This window comes from Uloborus diversus, chromosome 10, assembly GCF_026930045.1.
Source record: "Uloborus diversus isolate 005 chromosome 10, Udiv.v.3.1, whole genome shotgun sequence".
Taxonomy (NCBI): Eukaryota; Metazoa; Arthropoda; class Arachnida; order Araneae; family Uloboridae; genus Uloborus; species Uloborus diversus.
The window spans coordinates 108,071,209-108,097,436 of NC_072740.1; the positions used below are offsets into that span (position 1 = coordinate 108,071,209).

Consider the following 26,228-nt stretch of genomic DNA (forward strand, 5'->3'; position numbering starts at 1 on the left):
GTCACACGCCTTTTACAGAAAAAACTTTAAGGAACAATTCATTTAACAATGCTTTTTAATTTCATCAAAAATATATCTATTTAAACCTGTCAAAAATTATTATAATTTTTATTTTAGTGTATTTTTGGTACACAAATGCGAATTCTCCTGTCCGTGGCATGTCACACACCTAGTGTGACTGTTTATGTTGCTTAATAACTTGTTTAATTAAAAGTATATATTTATTTACTATTCCTTTCACAAGTGTCTCAAATACTAATTATTTAAGTATATTTAATTTTTTAATATTGTATTTTAGTTCCATTTTTTAGAATAAGTAGTCATGTCACACAAAAAATGCTCACCTCCGTTACCCAAACTTAATATGACATTCCTCACTAACACGTGGCAGTAATGACATCAAATTTTATTTTCCACTAGCCGCCTGCGGCGACCAGCTGGTCCGCCTTTTTACGCAATTCGCCTTTTTGCACCAGGGTTGCCGCCTTAGGCGGCTGCTTAGACAATTTAGCAACGGTATTAATCAATGTTTTTCTCTATATATCAATATTATCATTCGCCTTTTTACGCTAATGTTGGCTTCTTCAACGGCTGCTTAAATAAATTTTGTGTTGAATAAAGTGTTTTCTAAATGTATCTCCCGTTATGTCCTTTGGAATATTTTCTTCAGGCAAATTTTGTCGGAAAATAACAAAAAGCACTTCCACTTTTATGTGAAAGCAATGTTTTTTCAAAGTCATGGTGTGTGTGGGGGGGGGGGTATTTATTTACTTAAAATTGTACTCAAAAAAAAAAGGCTCTATGTTCTCCGTAGTGTGCAAAAAGCAGCGCTTGCAAAAGATAAAAAAAAAAAATCACCGCTTTTATTGAATTAAAACGCGCACAAATATTTGACCAAAAATAAATATAGCAAAACGTCCAGAAAAAAAAAGTTGGGAAAATAAAGATATGAAATCTTGGAACGTAAAAAAAAAAAAAAAAAACTGAAGAGAAAGCAAACGATTTCAGTTAGGTCACGTGATGAGAAAGTGCGGAACTCAGTCGGCAATGCTTATAGGTCGCGTCGTGTTGTGCATTTAAAAAATTGTAAAAAAAAAAAAACTTTTGCGTATTTTTAAAAACTTTTTTCTTCTAAAGGGGGCGGAATGTTTTTACTATTACCAACTAAAATTTTGGAATTAAAGGCTCAATACTTTTTGCAGGATGGGTTTCGAAAAAACTAAACCCAGAAAAAACTGCGAAATAAAGGTTTTTTTCAAACATTTATAAAAAATACAAAAATTGCTCTATCTTCAAAATTTTTTCATTCATCATGTTTAAAATTAAATTTCATACACTATAGTACAAAAAATATTTGTGTGGTGCGATTGGTTCGGGGTTTGTGAGGTAAAAAGTACTAATAAGTGCAAAAAAATGCATAAAACATTAAGTAACTTTTTTTCTATTGGCCTTTAAAGGTAGACCAACGGATGTGGAATGGTAAGTTCAGGAGAAATGAAGCAATGGAAACTGAATTTCAATTTAAATAACATTTTATTCAAAACATGTGTAAAATGTAAATAGGCAAAAACAATCAAACATTTATAAAAAAAAGCACATCCCCTATTGACAATTCAAATATAATAATATCCCCCCCCCCCCCCCCACAAACAAATATCACAGAGAAATATCACAAGATTCAGTGTTACTAAAAAAAAACCATCAACAGTTCTAAAACGTTCCTAATATTTTAAAAAATTTACCCTACGCCATGCCACAACGATGGTAGCTGTCCAGAAAACTATTTAAATAATCATACCACTGGAAGTCCATACTTTAAACTTGGCACACATAACAACGAAGGCAACATCCATCTGTAGGATGTTCAGACGAGTTGAAAACGTCCACTCGTGGACGGCAGACCAAAATCCATGGTCAATCAATCCCAGGCACACCCATGCCACAGAAAAGGCAGCACAGGAAATTATTTGCCCAGCTTCAAGCAAAACAGGAACCTTCCACTAGCAGAGGCAGCCTCACCATATAGTGGATTCAATCCAGTCCGACCGGCTCCGTAATCGAGTATATGCCAGACGAACCTTCCGGCCCTGTTAGGCCTAGTACTTAAAAAAAACATCAACTCTTCAAATTTATATTCCTTGAAAAAAAACTCCTTCGTTACTTGTGGGGCGCTGTTTTAGAACATCCCGCACTTTTAGCAGGCTATTGAATCTTGTTACAACATATCTCAAAACATCCACGTCCTCTGCGTGGATAATCTATTGAGCACACGTGCTCAAATCAAAACACACCGTCTGCAGAACGGAACCAAATCATAAGAGAATGATTGATTGACTTTCTATTTAAACCATCTCAGTTACCCCCTAGCAATGACGTGACGTCGTCAAAATTTACATCTGTTGCATCTGAAAGCAACTCACTGTTAATCCTTTAAGTGTTGCTATATCTTAAATTTACTTTCTCGACTGCTACCAGCAGAAAGATCCTCAACTCTTGCGGCCTGACGTCACGTCCGCCGATGGGGGAAACACGTGATTGACTTGTTGGGTGTTTAGTCACTTGGGGATTTCTATACACATTCGGGGTTTACACACGCCGGTCTTTGAACAACATTTAAAACAGGAATGTATTTCTAGGATAGTTTGAGTGAACAAGTAAGTTTTAAACAATTAAAATACATTCTATCTTTTTACGAAATTGCTCCAAGAACAAAAAATATAGGCTTATGCCAACAAGTTCCCCCTCTCTTGGAGACAATTCGTAAAAGCACACTTAAACACAATTCAAACTATTTGTATAAACACATTTGAAAAATTTCATGAAAACATTGAACGAATTTCTACATTTTTAAAATACTTGTTTTCACACATGGGGTTCACAGAACACACATTCCAAATCTTAATTTTTTTATATTTTTACAAACAGAGGCCGGTTATAATTCCAATCCGGATACCCTCTCAATTTCATTTCAGTATTCCCCCCATCTAAGATCTTCATGAAATCCAGATAACGTTTTATACTATCAGAAACCCTTTTTTTTTTTCAAACATTTTTTTTTTCATGTTTTCAAGAAACGCTTTTAGTTTCCAACCTTTAAATTTTTCAAAAACAAACTCTTTTGGTTTTGCATTTCTCTAACTTTAAAATTTTCAAAAACAGTTTCCAAATTTAAACCTTCAGAAATAATTTTAGTTTCTCTTATTTTCATTATGCTGGTTTCCAAAACAATTTTAGTTTACACATGAAACACAGTTTCAAAATTTTTCATACTTTGAATTCTATTCATAATTCTCAAATTTAGAAAAAATTTTATTTTTCACATTTGCAGGAACAGTTTCAGTTCCTCTTCATTAATTAGATTTCTGAAACAATGCAGTTTCAATTTGAGGAAGACCTAATATTGCAAGAAAGCCCAAAAACTTAAAATTCTTATACAAAGGCTTCCAGCCAGGAACTTAATCCAAAGTCGTTCCCCCCGTCTCCAAAACATTCTCCTATGGGAGCTTTTCATGTTTTGAGAGACAAATTCTTATATTTACAGCCAAAATAGCCAAAACTAATATGCTATTATAATACATGGCAAATAAAACTAATTTATAATATTTTGATATAAATATCAAGAGCCGAAACATATCTGAGACTTATGTTATTAAAATTACGGCATAAATTCAACCAATTCAAATTTCTTATATTAACTTTTAAAGCCGAAATAATAGCGAAGACTATTATGCTATCACAAATACACTGCCCAAATCCAATTGATCAAAAATTCTTGTATTTATATTTACAGCCAACAAATAGCCAAACATTATATGCTATTAAAAATTCACGGCATAACACCAATTGATGAAAAACTTTTACTTATATTTACAGCCAATTAATAGCCAAACATAATATGCTATTATAAACTTATGGCCACAAAATAGCGAAACACTTATATGCTATAATAATACATGGCACAAATCTAATTAATTGAAAATTCTTATACTCCTTTTTACTGCCGAAAAATAGCGAAAAATTATATGCTATTTAAAAATACGGCATAAACTTCAAATTTCTAATACAAATGTTTTACGACTGGGAAAAATAGCTAAAACTCTTACATGCTAATAAAATCCACGGCCCTCATCCAATTGATTTAATTCTTATACTTATAGTAACAGCTGAAACAATAGCTGAACCTTATATGCTATTAAAACACCCGGCAAAGCATCAGTTGGAAAAATTCTTATATTGTTTTTAATATTCATGAAACACAATTTTTCCAACTTTTCATGATTTAGGGTTCTGAAGCAATTTAAGTCTCACACAGAAACAAACCCAAATCCGGACCCTCAGAAACACTTAGTTTCAAATTAAAGTTTCCCTAACTTATACTTTTGGAAACACTATAATTCTTAATTTAGACCACAGAAACAAATTTTAGTTTCAATTCATTAATTAGATTTTATTTTCCAGAAACATCTTTTAGTTTCTAATAGGAAGACCTCAAGTGCAAAATAGTCACACCTTTTATATTCATTGACAAACAGGCTTCATGCCAACATTCTATTTATATCTACGTCTTCCACCTGTCTTCAAAACATTCCCCCCCCCCCCCCCATGGGAGCATTTCATGCTTTGAGACACTTATTTTATTTTCATATTGCCGAAAAATAGCCGAATAATATGTTATTAAAAATCACTCGGCCAAAATCTAATTAATTAAAATTCTAAATTACTAAAAGACATTTTCATACAATTATTTAAAATTCCCATTTATCCGGCGGCGAATTAATTCATATTCAAGAAAACACTTGATTTTTACTTAAATACAGCTACCTTGGTCAAAAACATTTTGGGGGATTAATTTGTTTTTAAATTCACTCCAAGGGGGGGGGGGGGTTTCATATTAGGAGCCACAACTTTAATGGTAACAATTTAAACTTCCATTAAAAGCAATTAAATTTCAATTGACCAAGTAGCAATTTTTCCTATTTCCAAAAATTTTACACAATTTCATTTTTAAAACTTCATCAAATCTCCCCAACAGACGAAACCATGCTCTGCTACCACTTGTTGGCCTTTAAAGGTAGACCAACGGATGTGGAATGGTAAGTTCGGGAGAAATGAAGCAATGGAAACTGAATTTCAATTTAAATAACATTTTATTCAAAACATGTGTAAAATGTAAATAGGCAAAAACAATCAAACATTTATAAAAAAAGCACATCCCCTATTGACAATTCAAATATAATAATATCCCCCCCCCCCCCCCCCCCCCACAAACAAATATCACAGAGAAATATCACAAGATTCAGTGTTACTAAAAAAAAAACCATCAACAGTTCTAAAACGTTCCTAATATTTTTTAAAATTTACCCTACGCCATGCCACAACAATGGTAGCTGTCCAGAAAACTATTTAAATAATCATACCACTGGAAGTCCATACTTTAAACTTGGCACACATAACAACGAAGGCAACATCCATCTGTCGGATGTTCAGACGAGTTGAAAACGTCCACTCGTGGACGGCAGACCAAAATCCATGGTCAATCAATCCCACGCACACCCATGCCACAGAAAAGGCAGCACAGGAAATTATTTGCCCAGCTTCAAGCAAAACAGGAACCTTCCACTAGCAGAGGCAGCCTCACCATATAGTGGATTCAATCCAATCCGACCGGCTCCGTAATCGAGTATATGCCAGACGAACCTTCCCGCCCTGTTAGGCCTAATACTTAAAAAAAACATCAACTCTTCAAATTTTTATTCCTTAAAAAAAAACTCCTTCATTACTTGTAGGGCGCTGTTTTAGAAAATACTGCACTTTTAGCAGGCTATTGAATCTTGTTACAACATATCTCAAAGCATCCACGTCCTCTGCGTGGATAAATCAATCTATTGAGCACACATGCTCAAATCAAAACACACCTTCTGCAGAACGGAACCAAATCATAAGAGAATGATTGATTGATTGACTTTCTATTTAAACCATCTCCGTTACCCCTTAGCAATGACGTGACGTCGTCAAAATTTACATCTGTTGCATCTGAAAGCAACTCACAGTTAATCCTTTAACTGTTGCTATTTCTTAAATTTACTTTCTTGACTGCTACCAGCAGAAAGATCCTCAACTCTTGAGGCCTGACGTCACGTCCGCCGATGGGCGAAACTCGTGATTGACTTGTTGGGTGTTTAGTCACTTGGGGATTTCTATACACATTCGGGGTTTATGCACGCCGGTCTTTCAACAACATTTAAAACAGGAATGTATTTCTAGGATAGTTTGAGTGAACAAGTAAGTTTTAAACAATTAAAATACAGTCTATCTTTTTACGAAATTGCTCCAAGAACAAAAAATATAGGCTTATGCCAACATTTTCTAATAAAAATATCAAAAATCGAAGCCCAAGGTGCACACCTTCAGCAAAAACTGCACCAATATACCAAATTTCATCTTTCTAGGCCTTGTCGTTTTCCCTGGAAGCGTGCCACACACACACAAACATCTTATTTTATTACATGTATAGATGATACAAGGGAACCCTCTTGTTTATTTTCAGCCGTAGTTGAAGTTGTGAAATTGTTGTCGAAAAACAAAGAGATTTTGCTGTAAAAACTTAGTGTGGTTAATCTGACTTCTAACCTCCGTGAACTCAAATTTCAGGGAGGTAAATTAATGCAAAAAAAAAAAAAAGTGAACATGTTTTCATATGCTTGATATGTGCAGATTGTAGCAACGAAGAAAAACATATTTCCCTGAAAAATGTATCCATTAGGCCTATATTAATGGAAAATTCCTCACCTCTGTGAATCTCACCTCCTTGACAGATTATATCATCGTCATTTTTTGTAAGGTGAAAATAAATGATGGCGGTTAAATACATCAATATTAGGCATTCTACCACAATTATAAATTGCCATTATACTCTCAAATTTACTAAATACTATTTTTTACACATTTGAACTAACACAATAATTACTAATTACGCTGTACTTTAATTAAGAGAGCTTAATATTAAATTCTCACTGATCATTAAAATAGCTCATTATTTGCACAATTAACAAAATTACTTTGATATTAAATTCGCCTCAATTTTTAAACTTTAAAAAAAATTTCTTTTTTTTTTATTTCCATGAACAAGGCATTTTTTAATTTTTTTATTTATGGAGTAAAATAATTGAAATTTAGCTGGACCATTGTTTACGGTTACTTCTAGTAGGTAACACTTTCATTTAAGAATGAAAAAAACAAAAAAGAAAACAAAAGGTTTCAAATTTGAAAGATATTTGCATTCAAAAGTTACGTTTTATGGAGAATGACCCATATATATCTTCTAGCTAAACTGTGGAAGCATGTCCACACCACTTGAGAATTTGTTACCATTATCTTCCCAGTGTTAAAAAAAAATTATAATGAATGAATAAACAAACGTTAGTTTTTTGATTTTTAGAGCCTTTTAAGTCACTTGGCAGCCATCTAGCACATATATTTTAATAGTAAACTGGGTGTTTACTTTTAATATTCCGGAAACCACATTCCTTAAAGCTTAAAAAATTAGTTTTAAATGTTTTCAAAATTTTATCATCTTTATGAAATTTCTATTTGCTTACTACTGAATTGTTTTTTTTTTTTTTTTCAGAATGTATCTCCGAATATTCAACGCTGGATGTGTATGGTTTTAACTATTTTGAGAGTTTTGATTGATCAAGCAAATGAGGAAGCTGTTTTATCTCGTTTGTCTGACATGGGAATTTCCATCAAAATTCATAGATTAGGATTATCTCCTTCATTTCGATGTGAAAAAGAACATTCTGGAAATGATATAGTAGACAATGCTGAATTATCACCTGGAACAGCATTTGCTAGGTATGTAGTGATCTATTTCTTTATAAAAATGTTTTTTGCTAGTCATTTGACCATAATTTTACGTGGCAGTTCTATTTTTATCCTGTACTACGGGAGATTGTTTTTCAATAAATGGATGTTGAATTATTAGCTATGTTGTTAAAATGTGCTCAATCCATTTGCATGTGTGGGATATTTTTGCATACATATTTGCTGATTCTTCCCGGAATTTTAAACTTTGGCATTTGATATTAATATTTGAATATAGAACAATTGTGTAACATAATGTGAAATATTAGCTTTCTATTTTTTTATTTAAAAATATAGTATCTGTATTTTTATGTACCGTATGGTCGCACTTACATCACGTACAAATCATTATTTTTAAGAACAAAGAATTATTTTAGAAGGTTAATACTTAATATCATGATATGTAGTAGTCCCTTCTATTCAAATAAATACAAATTAAAAGCCAAAGTTTAAAATGCTACCAAAAATGTTGCAAATATGTATGTAAAAGTGTCTCACCAATGCAAATGGATCAAGCAAATAGCTGCATAAGTTTTTCTAGGCTCTTAATAGCTTTTACTTCTCATAACTTATTCAAGATTGTGAATTTTGTGAAGAAATTCATGTGATCTTGTTAATAAAAATCTACTTGTGCTTAATTGTTTTTTTTTTTAATTTCTATTCTAGTAATAAAATTTTCAGTTCTAGTTGTGTTCAATGTTATAAGAAACACTATAAAATAATTTTATATGCATGCCTATTATTTAGTGATAAACTGCATATCTAGCTCATTTTGTTAATACTTCTTGTATAAGATTTTCCCAGGGATGAAAATCTTCCGTGGATGCGTGATTTTCCGCTTTTTGTATTTTTTCATTTCCCGGCCACCAAGCATTTTCAAGCGATCGATCGCGATTGCCTCGTCAGGATTTTTGCTGACTCACATGTTTTTTCTAAAGTAGAAAGAAGAATGGAACTTCGTTTCGTGGGTGGGGAGGGAAAAATGCTCGAGAATGACGTAGAAAGCGTCAGCATTTATGCATTTCAAAATCCAATTGCATCCCCTTCCATAACACTCGCTCATTTTTGTCTACTATGCCATCCTATCACTTAAACTGTTATAACTTTTTGCAGACTATTATTTACAACCCTTCTTGTATATATTTTATTTTTTGCTGAAGACTTGTACGCTCATTGTTTTGCCACGCCCATTTCACAGCCACTTTCTAGTGATCGTGCAAATACCCCCCACCTCCCTTCTGCCCACCTTCCCATCAGGATTCTTGCTGAGGCACACATTCTTTCTTGAGTAGAAAGAAGCAAGGAACTTTTTGCTGTTGGTGAAGAGAGTGAAATAGGAGTGGAGGGGGAAATGCTGGAGAGTGACAGTGGGTGCAATCACTAGATATAGCTTTTGAAATCCGATTGCATCCGCTTCTATAACACTCTCTCATTTTTATCTGCTATGCCATTCTACTGCTTAGACATTAATACCTTTTTGTAGATTAATATTTTCAACCCTTCTTATACTTTATTTATTTAATTTTTTTTTTATGAAGACTGCCACGTCCAATCAAAAATGTTTATCCTATTCCATCCGAGTTAATTTAAGCCAAAACTATTCTTCAAATCTAGTTTTAATGCTTATCAGGCTTACCAAAGATGTAGCTCTTGAAGATCTTAATAAATTCAAATTTATTTTAATTATACTGTGCTATTTTATTATGACAGACATGTAAATGTACGAAATTAAAGATGCTTATATTCTCAAATCATGACATAGTGTTTAAAACTTTTTTTATCAATTTAAAAATAATCATTTTTATGCTAGTGCTTAAAATTACCATCAAAGCTCAAAAAGTTTTAGATTGGGTTTAGGTTTTTAATGATTTTTATAGAATATACCCAGCTTGCTCCACAAAATTTCAAAATGCTTCTCAAATTGTTTCTCCAAGGTTAGCCACACTGATAATATCATTTTGTAATGATGTTGTCCAATGATTCAGCTTGTATTAAGTGTTTAATTATTTGGAAGTTTTATGGCATTAGATGGTCACATTATAAAGTTTTAATTTCACCTGATTTGTAGGCTATGAGGAAATTGAAAGTGGTAAATGGATATATCTGTTAAAATCTTAAATAAATGCAAGCTTATTTTATTTATTCATTTATTAGCATTTCTACTAGTAAAAAATAAAAACATTTATCTATTAATATTTAAAAGACAGTATAGTATCAATATAATTTTGATTAATGTTATATATATATATATATATATATATATATATATATATATATATATATATATATATATATATATATATATATATATTCAAATTTTAATCCTTGCAATTTTTCCTCTTTTTTGACTTCGGGCTATTTTCATCTTTGTTTTCCATTTGGGATAACAATTTCTAATTTTTCACTAATTTTATGAATAGAAAAATCTGCAGTAATAGCTGTTGAGCGTATACATTAATTTTACTGAGGCAACTGAAGTATTTAAATTTTCAAGTGAGCCACACATAATAAATTGGGAAATGTGCCCTATTTTGTATTTTTTAATTTCCTCTAAATTTTTTGATCTCGAAGCTAATAGGTTTTTTGACTATTTTCCTATGTTTACTCTCAATATTCATTTTTTCCCGTTGCTTTACCAAGTATAATTAGTAGTATGTGATAAAGATGAATTCATTTAAGTATATTACTTTGTCACACCAAAGAAAAAAAATGAATTTTCAACTCATATGGTCTTATTTTCATTTAGGTTTCTATTTCAAGTTGTAGGTGTTACAGTGGAGTCGTTGCATAATCAAGTTTATACCTCTAGTGCTAAAGATTTTGATGATCCATTTTTGTGTCAAGAAACTTCACAATTGCTATTGTATCTTACATACATGTTTCAGTCAGGTAAATTTATTTTGAAAAGAATCAGTCATCACACTGAATAGACATGCAACACTAAATTTAGAGGACAGTATATTTAGTACATTGCAGTAAAGATTAAGTACCTAGTTTCATGTTGTAAATCTATTTCATGGTTATTACTGATATTATTTATTTTATTTTAAAATATTATGCTGTTATTCATTAATTATTTACTTGTTTTTATTAGAAAACGATAGAGTGAATCTTATTATTCACAAATTTTCCTACACACTACGTTTTTTTAATGAAGTTGAAGCAAAATTTGCATCTCTCCCCCTTCAATTTTGATGCATTTCTTTACTTGTGTGTGTCTTGATATACCCTTGAAAACAGCTTTATCTGAAGAACTTGTGAAGAAGTTCCGTGTTTAATTCATTACCTTCAAAATTTTTCTTAAATTTGTTCTTCCATGAATCTTCTTTTAACTTACTCTTCTGTAAAAGATTTTTTTAATAAGAGAGGGAGGAAATAAGAATCGTTAAAGTATGATTAAAGAGGAGGAGGAGGAAATTCAAAATAAATTGAATAGCTAAATAGTTGTTGAAAAATGAAATTTCTTATTAGATATTCAAATGGGGGCAGTATCAATTATACATAATTGAAAGTAAAATTTTCTTTTGGATTAGTTCTTTATGATAGTGATTCCAGTAATCCAGTTGCTTTGTGAATTTTGATTAAATTTTTTGGGTATTTCTTATGTGTTTATAATCTTGTACTTTAAAGTTCTTTATTCTTTCAGTGCATTGTTTTTCCCCCTTCTATTTTTTTTCTTTATTCTATTTTTCTTGAGAGCATAGGTAGTTATCATATAATTATTTTTTAAAAATATTGGTGATAGTCATAGCTTCCATTTTTTTTTTGTTTTTTGTTTTTTTGCATTATTATTTCTCATACATTCCTCTAACTTTTTGCAGATCCAGGTTGCTGCATTGAGAATGAGTTTGTTGTTTTGCTAGATTTTTAGTTTTTTTCAGCTGTATTACTTTTAAAAGACTCTTTTTTTGTTTCTCTCCCCCAGCATTTCAACTTTGTTATCTTGATAGAATAGGTTGATCATTAAATATTTTTGCTTTGCTAGCAGCATTTTGAAAATTTCATAACCAGCAGAATTAGGCAAGCTTAAAATACTAAAATGGTATCAATTCTAACATATTCAGAATTTGGTCATACGTTGTTAATTCTAAAAATGCATTTTAACATTTGAAATTAGGAGTTTTTTTTTATTATAGTATTTTGCTTGTGCTGGCTGATGAAAATAGATGAGACATGCGGTGAGGTGTTGGAATAGAATATTTTTTATCTGGGTCAAGCTCATGCATTTTGATTTAAGTTTATAAAATGTTTTAGTACCGTTTTTGGTAATGTGTTATCATAAAAAATCATTGAACTGTTATGAATATTAAAAAAAAAAACAAATCTGTTAAAGAAATGCTAGCTGTTTAAAAAATTTTGAAATTCTCAGCCTGGATTATTTAATTAAAACTTGGTTAACTACATTCTTTGTAGCGTAAGTTGTATGCTCTTGTTTATGGCCATGAATATATTGTTTATTGGTTGAACCAATATTTGTATGTAGATGTTTCCATCAAAAATGAAGTACAAAATTTTTTTAAAGGTACCTTCAGAACTGTGACTACATGTGCTGCATCCATTGTAAAAGAAGAATCTTCTGAACAAAAGAAAGTTTCAAAATATATTTATTATTCAATATCAGATATTGAAAATATATTTTTAAAATTGACTCCTTTTTACCCTACTGTTGTTATTCAGTGGTGTAATATTTTAACTTTGTTAAATTCTGATAATCGCTCGTTTTGGTCCAAAATTGTGCAACCATATGAAGAAATGAAAGAAGGAGAACCTGCACCTATATCGATGTAAGTGATGCTTAATTTTTTCTGATTGTAATGTCCTTCTTTTATTTGATCTTGATGTACAGGGTAGGATTAAAAAGTAATGAGCCTTTGTTTAAAAAGACAGATTTACTGAGTCAATTGGTCTAACGGACTTATAGTTTTCAAAATAGGCACCTCCTGCTTTAATGCACTCCTGTAGGGGGCTTCTCATAAGCATCCCTGAAGTCGTGTTCCAAGATTTATGCAAGGGCTCTCTTGATATTTGCTTTTATGTCTTCAATGGTGTCAAACTTTTTCTTTCGGTGCTGATTTCAATCATGAAAACAGGAAGAAGTCGGGGGTGACAAGTCCAGACTGTAAGGAGGCTGGGGACATCATGGGAAAGTTGATCCGGGCCTTCTTCATTCAGTACTCTTGGAACAAGTTTTGCTCAGACTTTCTGCATGTGCAACTCCTTGGTAACAATGGGTTGTACCGTTGTCTCCAATAAGTCCAGGGCTTCTGCTACTTGGTAGAGACTCAAACTCCAGTCCCTGTTCAAAAATTCATACTTGCTGCTCATTCACTCCAGTGCAGGCCGATGATGGTTGTCCATGCTGGGGGTTGTCAGTCACCTCTTCTTGGCCCTCACAGAAGGCCTTGTCTCTTCTTGATTTGCAAAGACACTCAGTCCCAAACGCCTGTTGAAGCAGTGTGAACGTTTAGGAAGGAAATCGGAAGCAAAACTTGATCACATAGCGTTGCTCTAATGAACTTTCCATATCACCGTGTCACGCACCATCTTATGGGGCCACTGTTGAGGCTGATGCTACCGCTCCAAATCTGTGAGGCAACTGACCTGCATTTGAAGCTAAAATAATAAGATATCTTGTTCTATAACTCGGCTAATCATTTGCATAAGGTTTTTGAGAGATGAATTCTAGTATAACATCAGTATCGAACTATTTATGTATGTATATACAATCTATACCGTATGTACTCCTGTATAAGTCAACCTCTTTACTTTTAAGAGGAAAATCTGGAAAAATTGAAAACTGCATGTAAGTCGACCCCTACTGTCTGAAATAAATCAGGAAAGTTTTACTGCAATTTTTGAAAATAAACGTTTTATAAAGAAGGAAAATGAAATGGTTGAACATGCTTACAATTGAAAATGCAAGAATTTATATTTTTGCACAAGGTTTTATTAATGCAATTGCGATTTTCGTTATGGATTTGTTTTTACGATTATGGTTGTTGTCTTTATTTTAGTTAATTTACATAAAATTTTGTGTTGTTGTTACATTATATTCATTTTTAATGAGCATTAATTTCCTCACAATTATTGAAAAAATTCAAGATTCCAACATTTCTCTTAATTTTCGTGTAGTTGGTCTTTTACTGTAATTATTTCAGCTTTATTTTACAGTCAAACTGAAAAATTAATGCCCAAATATGTGAGCATCTCTTCTTTAGCCTTTTTAAGAAAGGGATGTGCAAAAATAGTAAAAAAAAAAACGTTTTAAGAATCTGAGAAATGGAAAGTTCGTGTTTTTGAGTGTTTTTTATGAGAATTGTTGAGGGAAATTTTTCGGAAGTTCTGACCCCTAACTTTTGACCTCATTTTTTGAACTAAGCTTCTTGGCTTATATGCGAGTATGAACAGTAACCAAAGTATTGGGGAACTTTAAAAAAATACAGAATTTTTTGAATTTCGTGAGAAATACAAGAACAATTGTTCTGCAACTTTTGACACAGAAAAAGTATACCTCAACAAATTGAGGAAACAAAAACTTTTTTTGATCATTCTTCATTGTAAATAGCTGAGAATAAGCTTTACATTTCAGAAAACAATTTACTTTTTATGTGCAATAATATTTAGACTTGCTAACATGCAGAATTTTTTGTCAAACCTTACCAATCTTTTAGAAAACTTGACAGAATTCCAAAGAAACATTATACTAAAATTTCAAACCAAAATATAGAAAATTTCGCGAAAAAATGAACATTTAAAACTATTTTTCGCTGTGCATGCTTGAAAGATAGCAGTTTATAACCTTCATAATTTTGCAGCCAAGTGTATCAATCAAATAAATTCAAGTAAAATATTTTTTAAATTTAGATTATCTAATTTGATGTATTTTAATGATTCTCTGTAACAAAATGAATCATAAGGAGTTATTCACAAATGATCTTTTTTTGTCACAAATCATACACTAACATCACTGAGGGGTAACAAGCAAGTGTAGCCAATTTGTGAACAGTTCCCAAGGATTCATTGCCTTATCCAAGAGTAATTTAAATTCAGCTCAGTGTGTTGCCAATATCATTTTAAATTTTAATGATATTCAACTATTCAATTTTTTTTCATAATTTCATTATATATAAAAAAGCACTTTTGGCATCCCACGTTTTTTAAAAGTTTTATCGTGGCAACATCCTTTTTTGTTAGTTGTTTTCTAAGTCACAGCATTTTATTGATGTCCTGGTTCATGGCAAATATAATTTTCATTGTAAAAATTTCAATCACTTTTAACAGTTAATAGACAACCTAATAAATTTATTGAAGTTATGTTTCAGTTGTTTAGATAAACATTTATTTGTCAGCAGAAAGGAGGAAACCAATATTTTAATGGGGGAAAAAATTAAGTATCTCTGGAGCATATCCTTTTTCTTTACTTCACTTCATTCAAAATTAGAGTAACTTGTTTTTCTGTTATTATTATTTTTCTTTTTTTTAAATGTAGGCAATCAACTCATCATGAAAGGTCTTTTCTTCCTAGTAATTTGGAAATGGTTCGAAGAGGAGGAGTTATATTACTGTGTGATTACGTAGTAAGTAGTGTTCCTGCTTATTACTCATTCACCAATGTTAAAATTATTTAATATTTAAATCATTTATTTATTTAGTGTGAGAACCCTACTGATGTGGTTCAGATGACGTGGCTCATAGTGCATCATGTCTGTGATATTATTGATTTGTGCTCAGAGACAACAGTTCGTGATTTCATTAGGTAAAATATGTCTGTTAATCTCTCTTTCAATAATACTAAAAGAAATTATAAGCTCTTTTATAGTTAGTAGAATAATTTTTTGTATTCTCATATTTTAATGCATCTTGCATTGGAAAGTTCAAAAGAGATTTATTATATATATATCTATGTGGTAGAATCGGAGCTGCTGCATCTTTATTTGATGAAAAAAGTGAAGCAATTCCAAAATAATTGTGGCTGATTTAAAATTTTACTCTTTGATTCATTGATGATGTAATGTTCAAAGTGATTTTGACAGTGAAGAGATTAAAGTACTTATCTTCTGGTTATAGCTTTTTACAATTAGATTTTTAGTGTTTTCAAGTACTGCCAAAATGATACTTGTGCATTGTTACACAGAAATGACACCCTCTCCCCTTCAATTTTGAGCCAAATCGTAGTTTCTTTTGAAGGAAAAAGGTAAAATGAGTAAAAATTTATTTTCTTGAGCAATATCAATTAAATAGCATTTCTCATTTTTCAAAATTAAACTACATAATTATTTTTCTACCCAGTTGTGTATTAGGGTGGAGTGAAAAAAATGAAATAGAGAAATATTTAAAGCCTGTATGTGGAAAAGTTGCCTCTTACCAAGTTTATTTATCTTGCAAAACTTCAGCTAAATCAAATAATATCTTTAGCTGTCCATTTGACTTTGGATTGTAAGTAATTAGTCTGATATTCCCCCAAACTGGAGAAAATGGAATGATAAAATATAATTACCTCTCATTTGCAACTTTGAATACTTGAAATGAAACTCTTGATAAATTAATACTCAATACCTAGTTGAATGACCTAGGCAATTGCAAAATTGCTCTCAAATGTGCATTAAGCACGCTAATCGCACATGCTCTGCATTCTTTGCATTCACTGTTATCAACTGTGTTCTTTGTTCTAGTTGATTTCCTTTCTTTTTTTTAAGTATTCTATTTAGTTTGAATAATTTCAAACTATTGAGTTACAATTTCAAATGTAAATGAAAACTCGGTTTTTGCATATAGGCCACTTGAGAGAAAGAAAGAAAAAAATACAATTATAGGTCAAGGTTTTTCTTCGGCATTGTAAATGAGATCAGCGTCAGTTTTTATATAAGTGCAACTGAATGCCAGTCAGTTAACGTCTAATAATTGTCTACATTGAAATTTATTGTAAGAATCTTGAACTCTCAAACATAGTTATCGAGTTTAGCTATTTTTTCCTTTTTACGCTGTTGAAAGCCCAGCTCCCTTGCACGTTTTATATTGTTGGTCAGCATTGACAATAGAATATTTTCTTGGCATGACTGCATTATTTTATTATACTGTACATTGAAAAGTATTCACTTCTAATCCGAAATTATAATTTAGATTTAATATTGCAGAGCTCTAACAACATGTTCTGTTGAAACTTTCATTCTCTCACGGGCATTTTCTCGCAACATATAACTAGAAAATTATATTTGTTGTCATTTACCTTCTTCAATTATTGTATTCTTTTTTAACAAGCAGAATGAAATATTTTCATTTGAAATTACATTTCACATTTTGTATACGTACCATTGATCGGTACTAAGTTCATCAGGCGCTATCTCTGCCAAAGATACATCTACTTTTTAAAAGTCGATTTCAGCCATATTTTCACAGGACTCTAGTTTTTTCCCAATTTCTAAACAATATCCGTTTAGCCCAGCAGTTATTTTCATTCAAATGTAGTTGTAGATGGGGTAATTTTAATTCATTTGTATGAAATTCACAAATAAACCATTGTAAAGAACATCCAATAGAATTCCCAACTTTCCTTATGACTCCATTGTTAAAACCTGCATTGATCACTGTTTGCACTTAACCTCAGCATGTAACATAAAAACATCAATATTTATCTTTCAAAAAGTTAATATGCTTGTTTTAATGTTATGAAAGCTACCAGACATAGGAGTGACAAGGATATCATTCTTTGATTTAAGTTATGAGAGTAAAACAACTTGGTCTTCTGTTGTCTTTCTAGCTTTATTTTTTCATTCCTTAATTTGAATCAAAATATTGCCCCTTGACTGTCAAAGTACAGCATGTATTCTTATGAAAAGTGTTATTCCTAATTTTTCTCATTGAAGAAATATCTTTCTTCTGATAAATAGAGTAAAAATTGAACAGCATGCTAAAGATAATGTCTTGCACAGGGATGCCAACTGCTCCACATTTTGGGGAGTTGCTCCTCAAAAATAGCAAAACTCCGCAGCTCCGTAAAAAGTTATTTTGCTCCACATTTCCCGGCCGAGCGTTTTCAAGCATGACAAAGTGCTTAAAGCTGTTTTTTATTTTTCTGCTAGGGCTTAAAGTAGATATCAAAGCACAGAAACAGTTTTAGATAAGTAATTTTAGTTGTTTCATTGAGTTTTATTCAAAATACCGAGCTGCTCCGCAAAATTTCAAAATGCTCCTCAAAATCATCACAGATGCTCCTCAAACTGTTTCTCCAAGGTTGGCAACCCTGCTTGCAAAACTCATTTGTCTTCTAAAGGAGCATTGATAAGAATTGAAGTTGAGCTATAGCAGTCCATCCTATGCTTCATTTGGAAGTATTTTTCTTATGATGCTGAAGAAAATTTTTGACTTATAATTGTTTTTTTTCCTTTCAAGTTGTTTATATGTAAAAACAGCATCATCCTTGACATTTGAAGTAGTAATTTAATGCTTTGAAATAATTCAAACTAAATAAACTACTTTAAAAGAGAGACAACCAACAAAAACAAAGAACGCAATTGATAGCAGGTAACACAAAGGAAGTGCGCTGGCGGGGCATGTACAATAAGCCTGATTAATGCACATTTGAAAGCAATTTTGCCATAGCCTAAATCATTCAACTAACTATGTATTAAGCATTAATTTATCAAGAGTTTCATTACAAAAATTCAAAGTTTCAAATGAGAGGTAATTATATTTTATCATTCCATTTTCGCAAGTTTGGTGAAAAATCAGGCAAATTACTTAAAATTCAAAGTCAAATGGACACCTAAATATATTATATGATTTGCTGAAATTTTGATTGATAAATAGACTTGGTAAGAGGCAACTTTTCAGCATACAGACTTTACATATTTCTCAATTTCGTTTTTTTTTTTCACTCTACCCTATTGTTGTATATTATATATTTAAGACCACCTACTATTCTACTGTTTTCTGCTGGAGTGTTTTTTTTTTTTTTTGGCTGTCTTCTTATTCCCACTTAAACCTGATCCACCCCTTTTAAGACAACTTTGACAATTATTATTTTTTTCAATTATGTAAACCCTTGTGATTGAGAGCGAGGAAGAAAGATATTATTTGCAATAAATTACCTCATGTCAGAGAACATTTTCAGTATAGTAGACCCTCATTTTACGTGGGGGTTACATTCCGCGGAAATGCTGCGTAAATCAAAATCATGTAAATAAAGACTTAATAGTAATGTTTAAATATGAGTTAGGTTCCATACATGAAAAAGAAAACTTCATTGTTGTGATATATAAATATATATAATAAGTTTAATGTGTACTTATATTGATACATATGCACAACATGCATAGAGAACACATTAATTAATTTAGTGTTTATGAAAATCAGCTGGATATGATAGTCCTATTGGCAGTCTGTGTAGTTCTTTGTATTTTCTCTATAGTTCTTTGCACAGCATTAACACACTCATGGTCTCCCGTGTCACTTCTTATGGCAAGATCTTCTTTCACTAACAAATCAGAAAGGTCACTTGCTATTGACAAAGAATGGTTCAAAATTTTCAATGTGAACGTTTTAGATTGCGTGTCATCGATGCAATATCATGGTTGGTTTCAAACAAACATTTTTTTTGCCGCATGCATACTTTTACTTTAAAATATGTAATCTTTTTGCATCTGCTGTAGGAATTATGTAGTTTTTATTTTTGATGCTTATTAAGCTTTGTCAAAAGGTTGGTGAATATCTGTTTATTTTCATTGAAACACATCAACATCATTTTGATTTTATTTTTGTTTCCATTTATTAAGTTTTGTAGTATAATAATTATGGCTGTTCAAATGTATTTGAACAAAAAATAATTGAACTGATAAGAAATATAAGAAGGTTCTACTGCCTTTATATAGTAAGACCCCATTTGGAGTATGCTGTGCAGTTTTGGTCACCTTATCTGAAGAAAGATATTTCTGTGTTGGAAAGGGTTCAAAGAAGGGTAACTAGACTAGTAAGGGGACTTTCAGATTTAGATTATGATACCAGACTTAATAAAGCAAAGGAGGGTCAGAGGGGACATGATTCAATTGTTTAAATTTATCAAAATGAATGATGTTAATGGATTAAATTTTTGCAGGGCAAACAGGAGGAGGGGGCATTGTTTTAAGCTATTCAAATCTCAGGCTAACCTTTAAATAAGGAAAAACTACTACTTTAGTAGCGTCGTGGGCACTTGGAACAGCTTACCGGAAGAGGTGGTAATGAGTAAGGGGGTGGATAGCTTTAAGAGGGCCATTGATCTTCTTTGGGGACTAATAAATTGACTAGGACCAGCCTAGCTGGGCCAAGAGCCTGTTGCTAATGGTCCCTTTGGTATTTGAATTTGTATTGGTATTTGAATAGCTTATCCCTGAAAATGTCAGAAAGCAAAAATCACTGACAATGCACAACTAGAGGCTTATTCTTAACATTTATCATTAGAAAGCAAAACACTATTTATATCATAATAAATTAGTTATGCATTTAAAGAGTGCATTGATTATCTGAATGGATTTGCTCTAAATAGCACTATTTAAGAAAATACAAAGAAGAATATTGAAACATCCATTACAATCCTTCACCGTTAAGTCATTCATTGTAATTTAAAATTCATTGGAAAGAAATAAGCTACAGTAGTTATAATTGTGTATTTTTGATGTCTTATAAAAACAAAATGTGTTTTGTTAAGGATATTTTACATAACACTTGTAAAAGACATTGTTAATTTTACAATGTTTTTTTGTTCTTGCAAGCTTTCTTTGCTCATGAGTTAGTTGTATTTATTTTCCACCAATTATTTCTTATTTCTGGCAAATCATTTTACTATTTGTTTTGTGTAAAATTTTTGTTCAAAAGTTTAGTATTAGAATTGCTCTTATAATTTGCCATTTTTCAAAAGTGTTTTATATTTTTTTCATATGCTATATGTGGACATTCATTTTCATATTTTCTTTACAATGCATTATAATTTAAAAAATTCAAGTACTTTCTGCGTCTGCTTCCACATATAAACCTTATCTTTTCGTTTTGATTATTTTTTAAATTTTATTTATTTTCTACTATTGTAAGCACCTTTAAAAAAATTAGAAAATTTTTAAAAAGCTTATTATTAAAAGTAAAAATTTACTGTTTGTGTTTCCTTCAAAGATAATTGGTAAGTTTCAGCTTAAAATGCTTACTATAATAGTATTTTTGTATGTATAATTGATTTACAACTAGAATTGTTAAACATACAAGAGTGATAAAAAGAATAAATGTACTTCAGTAATTTTTTCCGATTTAGAAAGTGTTTTTAATTTTATCATTATTTTGATGTTTGAAACCCCCTTTTTATACAAAAGAAGTGAGCCTACAGATGAAGTAGTAAAAAACTTAAACCTGTAGAAAATAATTGAGTACAGTCCCAATAGTCATTTATCTTGGCTTAACATACAAGACAAAAATTGTTGAGTATCTTTTAAACTAATAGTTACATAAATAAAAACTATTTATTTTTTTTTTACCAGTAGAGGATTCAAATTATTTCTTAGAACAATCTATAAATTTGCAGTTGTTCCTTTGTATTTAACCATCAACTTAATTACTTTTAAAATGCAGTGTTCTAAAAGAATGTTTCTGCGACCTAAACATGCATTTCCATTTTCTTCTAAGTACATTTTAGTTTAACTCTTGTAAATGGTTTTGAGTTTATGGTTTAAGTACAGTGATGCGCTGTTTATACTTTTCTCTTTTATATGTTTTTATCAATTATACGTTTTTTAAAATTGGTCCCTGCAGAGTCGAATACACATTAACTTCTTACTACAGCTATACCTATTATACATTTTTTTTCATTTGTACACTTTTTTCATACAGTCCTTTCAAAAACCTATAAACAGTGCTTCTCTGTATTTCTTTCATATAATTCTTTCATTTGGTTGATCCAACTTTAAAAAAATTGCTATTTATTTAACATTTTAAACACAGAATGTAAATATATTTTATTTGTTCTAAAATGTTATTCATAGAAGATTTTCTTTAATTGTATAGCTTATGCGCAAAATATGTGGAAAAAGTTGACTTTTCATAGATAATTTAAACGTTAATTGCTTAATAAAGTGCATTTCTTTGTTTAGTGCTATTCATAGAAATCCTGCTGCTAGTGGTCTTTGGATACAAGCTATAATTAATGCACGTCATGAAGATTTATCTAAGGTAAGCTGTTTCATTATTGTCATATTACTGAAATACAAAATACGAATTACCTGTAAAGTTCAAAAAGAACCTTCGCTATTTAGGAGATGGCTACTAGAATGATGCAGAAATATTTGATTACTTAAGTTTAAGAAATAAGTTGTTGATGATATAAATGAAATATCCAAATTTCCTTCCAATAGTTGTGCAAAGCCTTTGCATTTATTAATTGTTTTTCTTATTGCCGATTGGCAACGAACTGTAAGAACTTTTTCAGCATTGCAAACCATGTGTTTTGTCATTCTACCCTTTTTTTATGTGAAATGTAGTTGTGTTTTGTTTTCATGTTAACAGTGCTAATAGTCTGCTGACTTAAGATAAAATAAAATAATTACTTAAAATTATACAGTCCATGCTTATTCCTTTGCATTCCATCGACATTAATGGTCCGTCGAGCCGGATACTTGCTCGCTTTCAAAATGGAGCTGTACACACACAATCGCAAACAAGGTGTACTTAGAACCAAAATCGGCAGAATTGCCTCATTTATTCAAAGTTTTAAGTCAACAGAAGACAAAACCCATGACTTGGTTGTTATTGGAACTAAATTGGAAGCTGTGTATTCTGCAAAAACTGTCGGTACAGAATTAATTGACGGATATTGCCACCTTCCTGATTCTGTGGATATCAAAGCTAATCTAACTTTAGCAGAAGTTATCACTGTAAAACTTGAAGAACTGGAGGTAAAATATACAAGTTTACTTTCTAAATTGAATAATGATGAAATTAAAAATGGAAACATTAAAGCTAATATGAAAATTCTTGACCTTCCTTTACCAACATTTAATGGTAAATATGAAGATTATCAGACCTTTAAAACTCAATTCGCTACCGTTATAGGAAAAAATAATGCTTTAAACAATACTCAAAATTGTGTTATTTGAGGGCTTTGTTAAAAGCCGATGACAAGCTTATTGAAAATCCCCAAAACACCTACGATTCACTATTTAAAGCGCTAGATAGTCGTTATGAGAACAAACGTGCTATTGTTGATGCACATAATAACTAGTTTAATTTTGAAAAAGTTCATGAGAACTCCTGCCAATTAAGATTGCTTGTTGACAATGTAAAAAGACATCTTCGCTCGCTTCAAAATTTGGGCTTTGATAGAAATAATTTAGCTGATGCATTTTTATTGAATGTATTAAGTCAGAAATTAGATCGAGAATCCAAGAAAATATTTGAAATGTCAAACAAATCTACGGAAATTCCCACATTTGATAAATTTCTAGAATTTTTAGAAAAACAAGCTAGAATTTTAGATGGGCTAAAAAATTGTTCTTCAACTAGTAAACAATCATTTCCCAACAAGCAAAAACCGAATTTTGATGGTAAATCCAAATTGCTTGTAACAAAAAGAAAAAATAATCCTTGCGAGTGTGCACAAATCCACAAATTATACCGCTGTCCTAAATTCAAGGCTAAGTCTTTATCGGAGCGTATTGAATTTGTGAATGCACATAATATATGTCCTCGATGCTTGAATCACACCACTGATTCAAATTGCAGATCTGAATTTTGCTGCTCAAAGTGTCTTTCTCAAAATAAAAACGCGTTACATTCGTCACATCTTTGCTGGTTTTGGAATGAAAATCGAAAAATGGTTACGCCAAGGGAAGAAGAAAGAAATTCATTCAATAAATCTGCAGTTACAAACTCGTTTATTTCAGCTGTGGAAAAAAGAAGTCAATGAATCTTCAGTTACAAACTCGCTTATTTCAACTACGAAAACAAAAAGTAATGGTTTAATTAACTCATGCATAATATTCATTGCTGATAAACATGGCAAGAAAATTCCAGTTAGATGTACTTTAGACTCAGCTTCTGAAAACTCGATTATATCTAAAAAGATTGCCGACGGTCTTGGATAAGAAAAAAATAAATGTTCAAATTACTGGTATTAATAATTCATTTTCTAAAGTGTCACATTTCGTTACTGCGTAAGTTTCTAACCTCCTAGGCAGTTTAGAACAAAATGTTGATTTTTTAATTACTTCAGAAATTATTAAATGTCATCCTTCGAAAAGAATTGACATTCGTTATTTAAATGTTCCTTCTAATATTACACTTGCTGATCCTAACTGGTGTAATTGCTTGGAAATTGATTGCTTGATAGGCTGTGAATTTTTCTTTGATATTTTAATGCCTAATAAAGTTAAAATTCAGGGAAGTAATCTACTTTTGCAAGAAACAGTTTTTGGTCACATTATTAGTGGTTCCATTCCAAATTCAAATGAAAAGCCCAATCAAGACAATCACTGTTTTCTAACTAAAAGTATGGTCTGTTTAGAGAATACTTTAAAATCATTTTGGAATATAGAACATGTTCCAGATAGTGAAAAGCCTATAAGTGATGAACTCAAGTTATTGTGAAGAATACTTCACGAAAACTCATTACAGAAAACCCGATGGTCGTTATGTGGTTTTGTTACCCTTCAAATCGGAGCTATAATGCTACGCTTTCGGAAGCACTGGTTTGCATTTACCGCTGACATTAGCAAAATATTTCGTCAAATTGAAATCGATCCTGATCAAACTCACTTTCAAAAAATACTCTGGAAGCAAGATATTAGTGAACCTGTATCAGTTTTTAGTTTAAAAACTGTTACTTATGGAACTGCTCCTGCAAGCTTCTTAGCAACACGAGTGCTGAAGCAGTTAGCATTAGACGAGCAAAAAGAATTTCCTCTTGCGTCTGACGTCCTTTTGCATGACTTTTACATGGCCGACTGCTTGTCTGGTGCTTCTAACGAACAAGAGCTTAGGACACTTTAAAATGATTTAGTGGAGCTACTTCAACTGGGAGGCATGATGCTTCATAAGTGGTGCAGCTCCTACATACCTTATGGCTCGGAAGTTTTCTCATTCGACAAGGAGTCTGAAGCAACAGTGAAAACTCTAGGAGTGTTATGGAACAATTCTAGTGATGCCTTTTGTTTCAAAGTTGCTATAGCAGCAAATACAAAGCCTACAAAGCGTGATGTTCTTTCACAAATAGCTTGTTTTTTCGACCCACTTGGATTATTGGGAGGGGGGCTTGAGCCCCCTTGCCCCCCTATATGGGGACCCTTGCAAGAAAGGTACCAAAAAATTTTGACTTATGGAGTTACATTAGCAAGGAACTTCTAATGGCGGTCATTAAATAAAATTTGGCTTATCAAATATTTTGATCTGATATTCAGTAAGTTAATGCCCTATAGCCAGGGCTAAGGCAGAAATACATGAAATACACCGCCAGCTCAGTCAATTCCAATCGAGGACTGCAGTTTCGTGCTTATTAGCACTCATTAGCCCGGCACAGGATTGATTGCGCTGAAGGTGGAAAATCTCTTAAGGAAGCCAAGAGTGCCAACAAACTGGTAGCTAATACAGAATTAGCTCAGACCAGACAAGTGACCGAAGCAATGGTATGGTTCAAGTTGAATATTGATTTAGTCCTGAAACATACCTGTCTTGCCTTCAATATTCAAGTTGAACCGAACCATTGCTTCGGTCACTCGTCTGGTCTGAGCTAATTCTGTATTGGCTACCAGTTTGTTTGGCACTCTTGGCTTCCTTAAGAGATTTTCCACCTTCAGCTCAGTCAATCCTGTGCCGGGCTGATGAGTGCTAATAAGCACGAATCTGCAGTCCTTGGCTGGAATTGGCTGAGCTGGCGGTGTATTTCATGTACTTTGATCTGATATTCCACGAAATTTGGCTTATCGAAAATAAAAAAACTTAATCCTCATTCAGTTAGACAGGAATCATTCCCTTCGACTGATCGAAATTTTTGACTCGTCAAAGTTCACCTTACCGAAGTTTCACTATGTATACAGTGTGTTTCAGTTAAATGTATCAGAACTCCTAAGAAATTTGGGTGCATCCTGATGACTTGAAAACATATAGAAAAGCTTTTCTAAAGTGGTGATGTGCACAGAAACACCATTAAGAAAAGAGAAGATAAGTGAAAAATCTTTTTAATAATACATGTAAAAAAGCAAACAGTACATGAGTCAGAGTAAGTGTTGTAGTTTATTTGATCGGCTGCAATGCACACCTCACATCTCCGGCCCATTGAAATAGTCTGGAATACTCCTGGCATATTTCAAATTTCTCGGGTCAGAAAAGCATACCCAACCCCGCATTGCTATATGATT

The 26,228-nt window shown here is 31.8% G+C and overlaps 1 protein-coding gene across 1 annotated transcript in view; it reads left to right on the forward strand.

The window, feature by feature from the left end:
• Window positions 1-26,228, forward strand: part of LOC129231246 (huntingtin-like) — a 231,271-nt gene that overhangs the window by 123,209 nt on the left and 81,834 nt on the right. Inside the window, exons 30-35 of the mRNA XM_054865524.1 lie at window positions 7,628-7,854; window positions 10,610-10,752; window positions 12,386-12,647; window positions 15,353-15,440; window positions 15,516-15,619; window positions 21,972-22,050. Of these exons, the coding sequence (XP_054721499.1) occupies window positions 7,628-7,854; window positions 10,610-10,752; window positions 12,386-12,647; window positions 15,353-15,440; window positions 15,516-15,619; window positions 21,972-22,050 (903 nt within the window). The remainder of the gene's footprint in view (window positions 1-7,627; window positions 7,855-10,609; window positions 10,753-12,385; window positions 12,648-15,352; window positions 15,441-15,515; window positions 15,620-21,971; window positions 22,051-26,228) is intronic.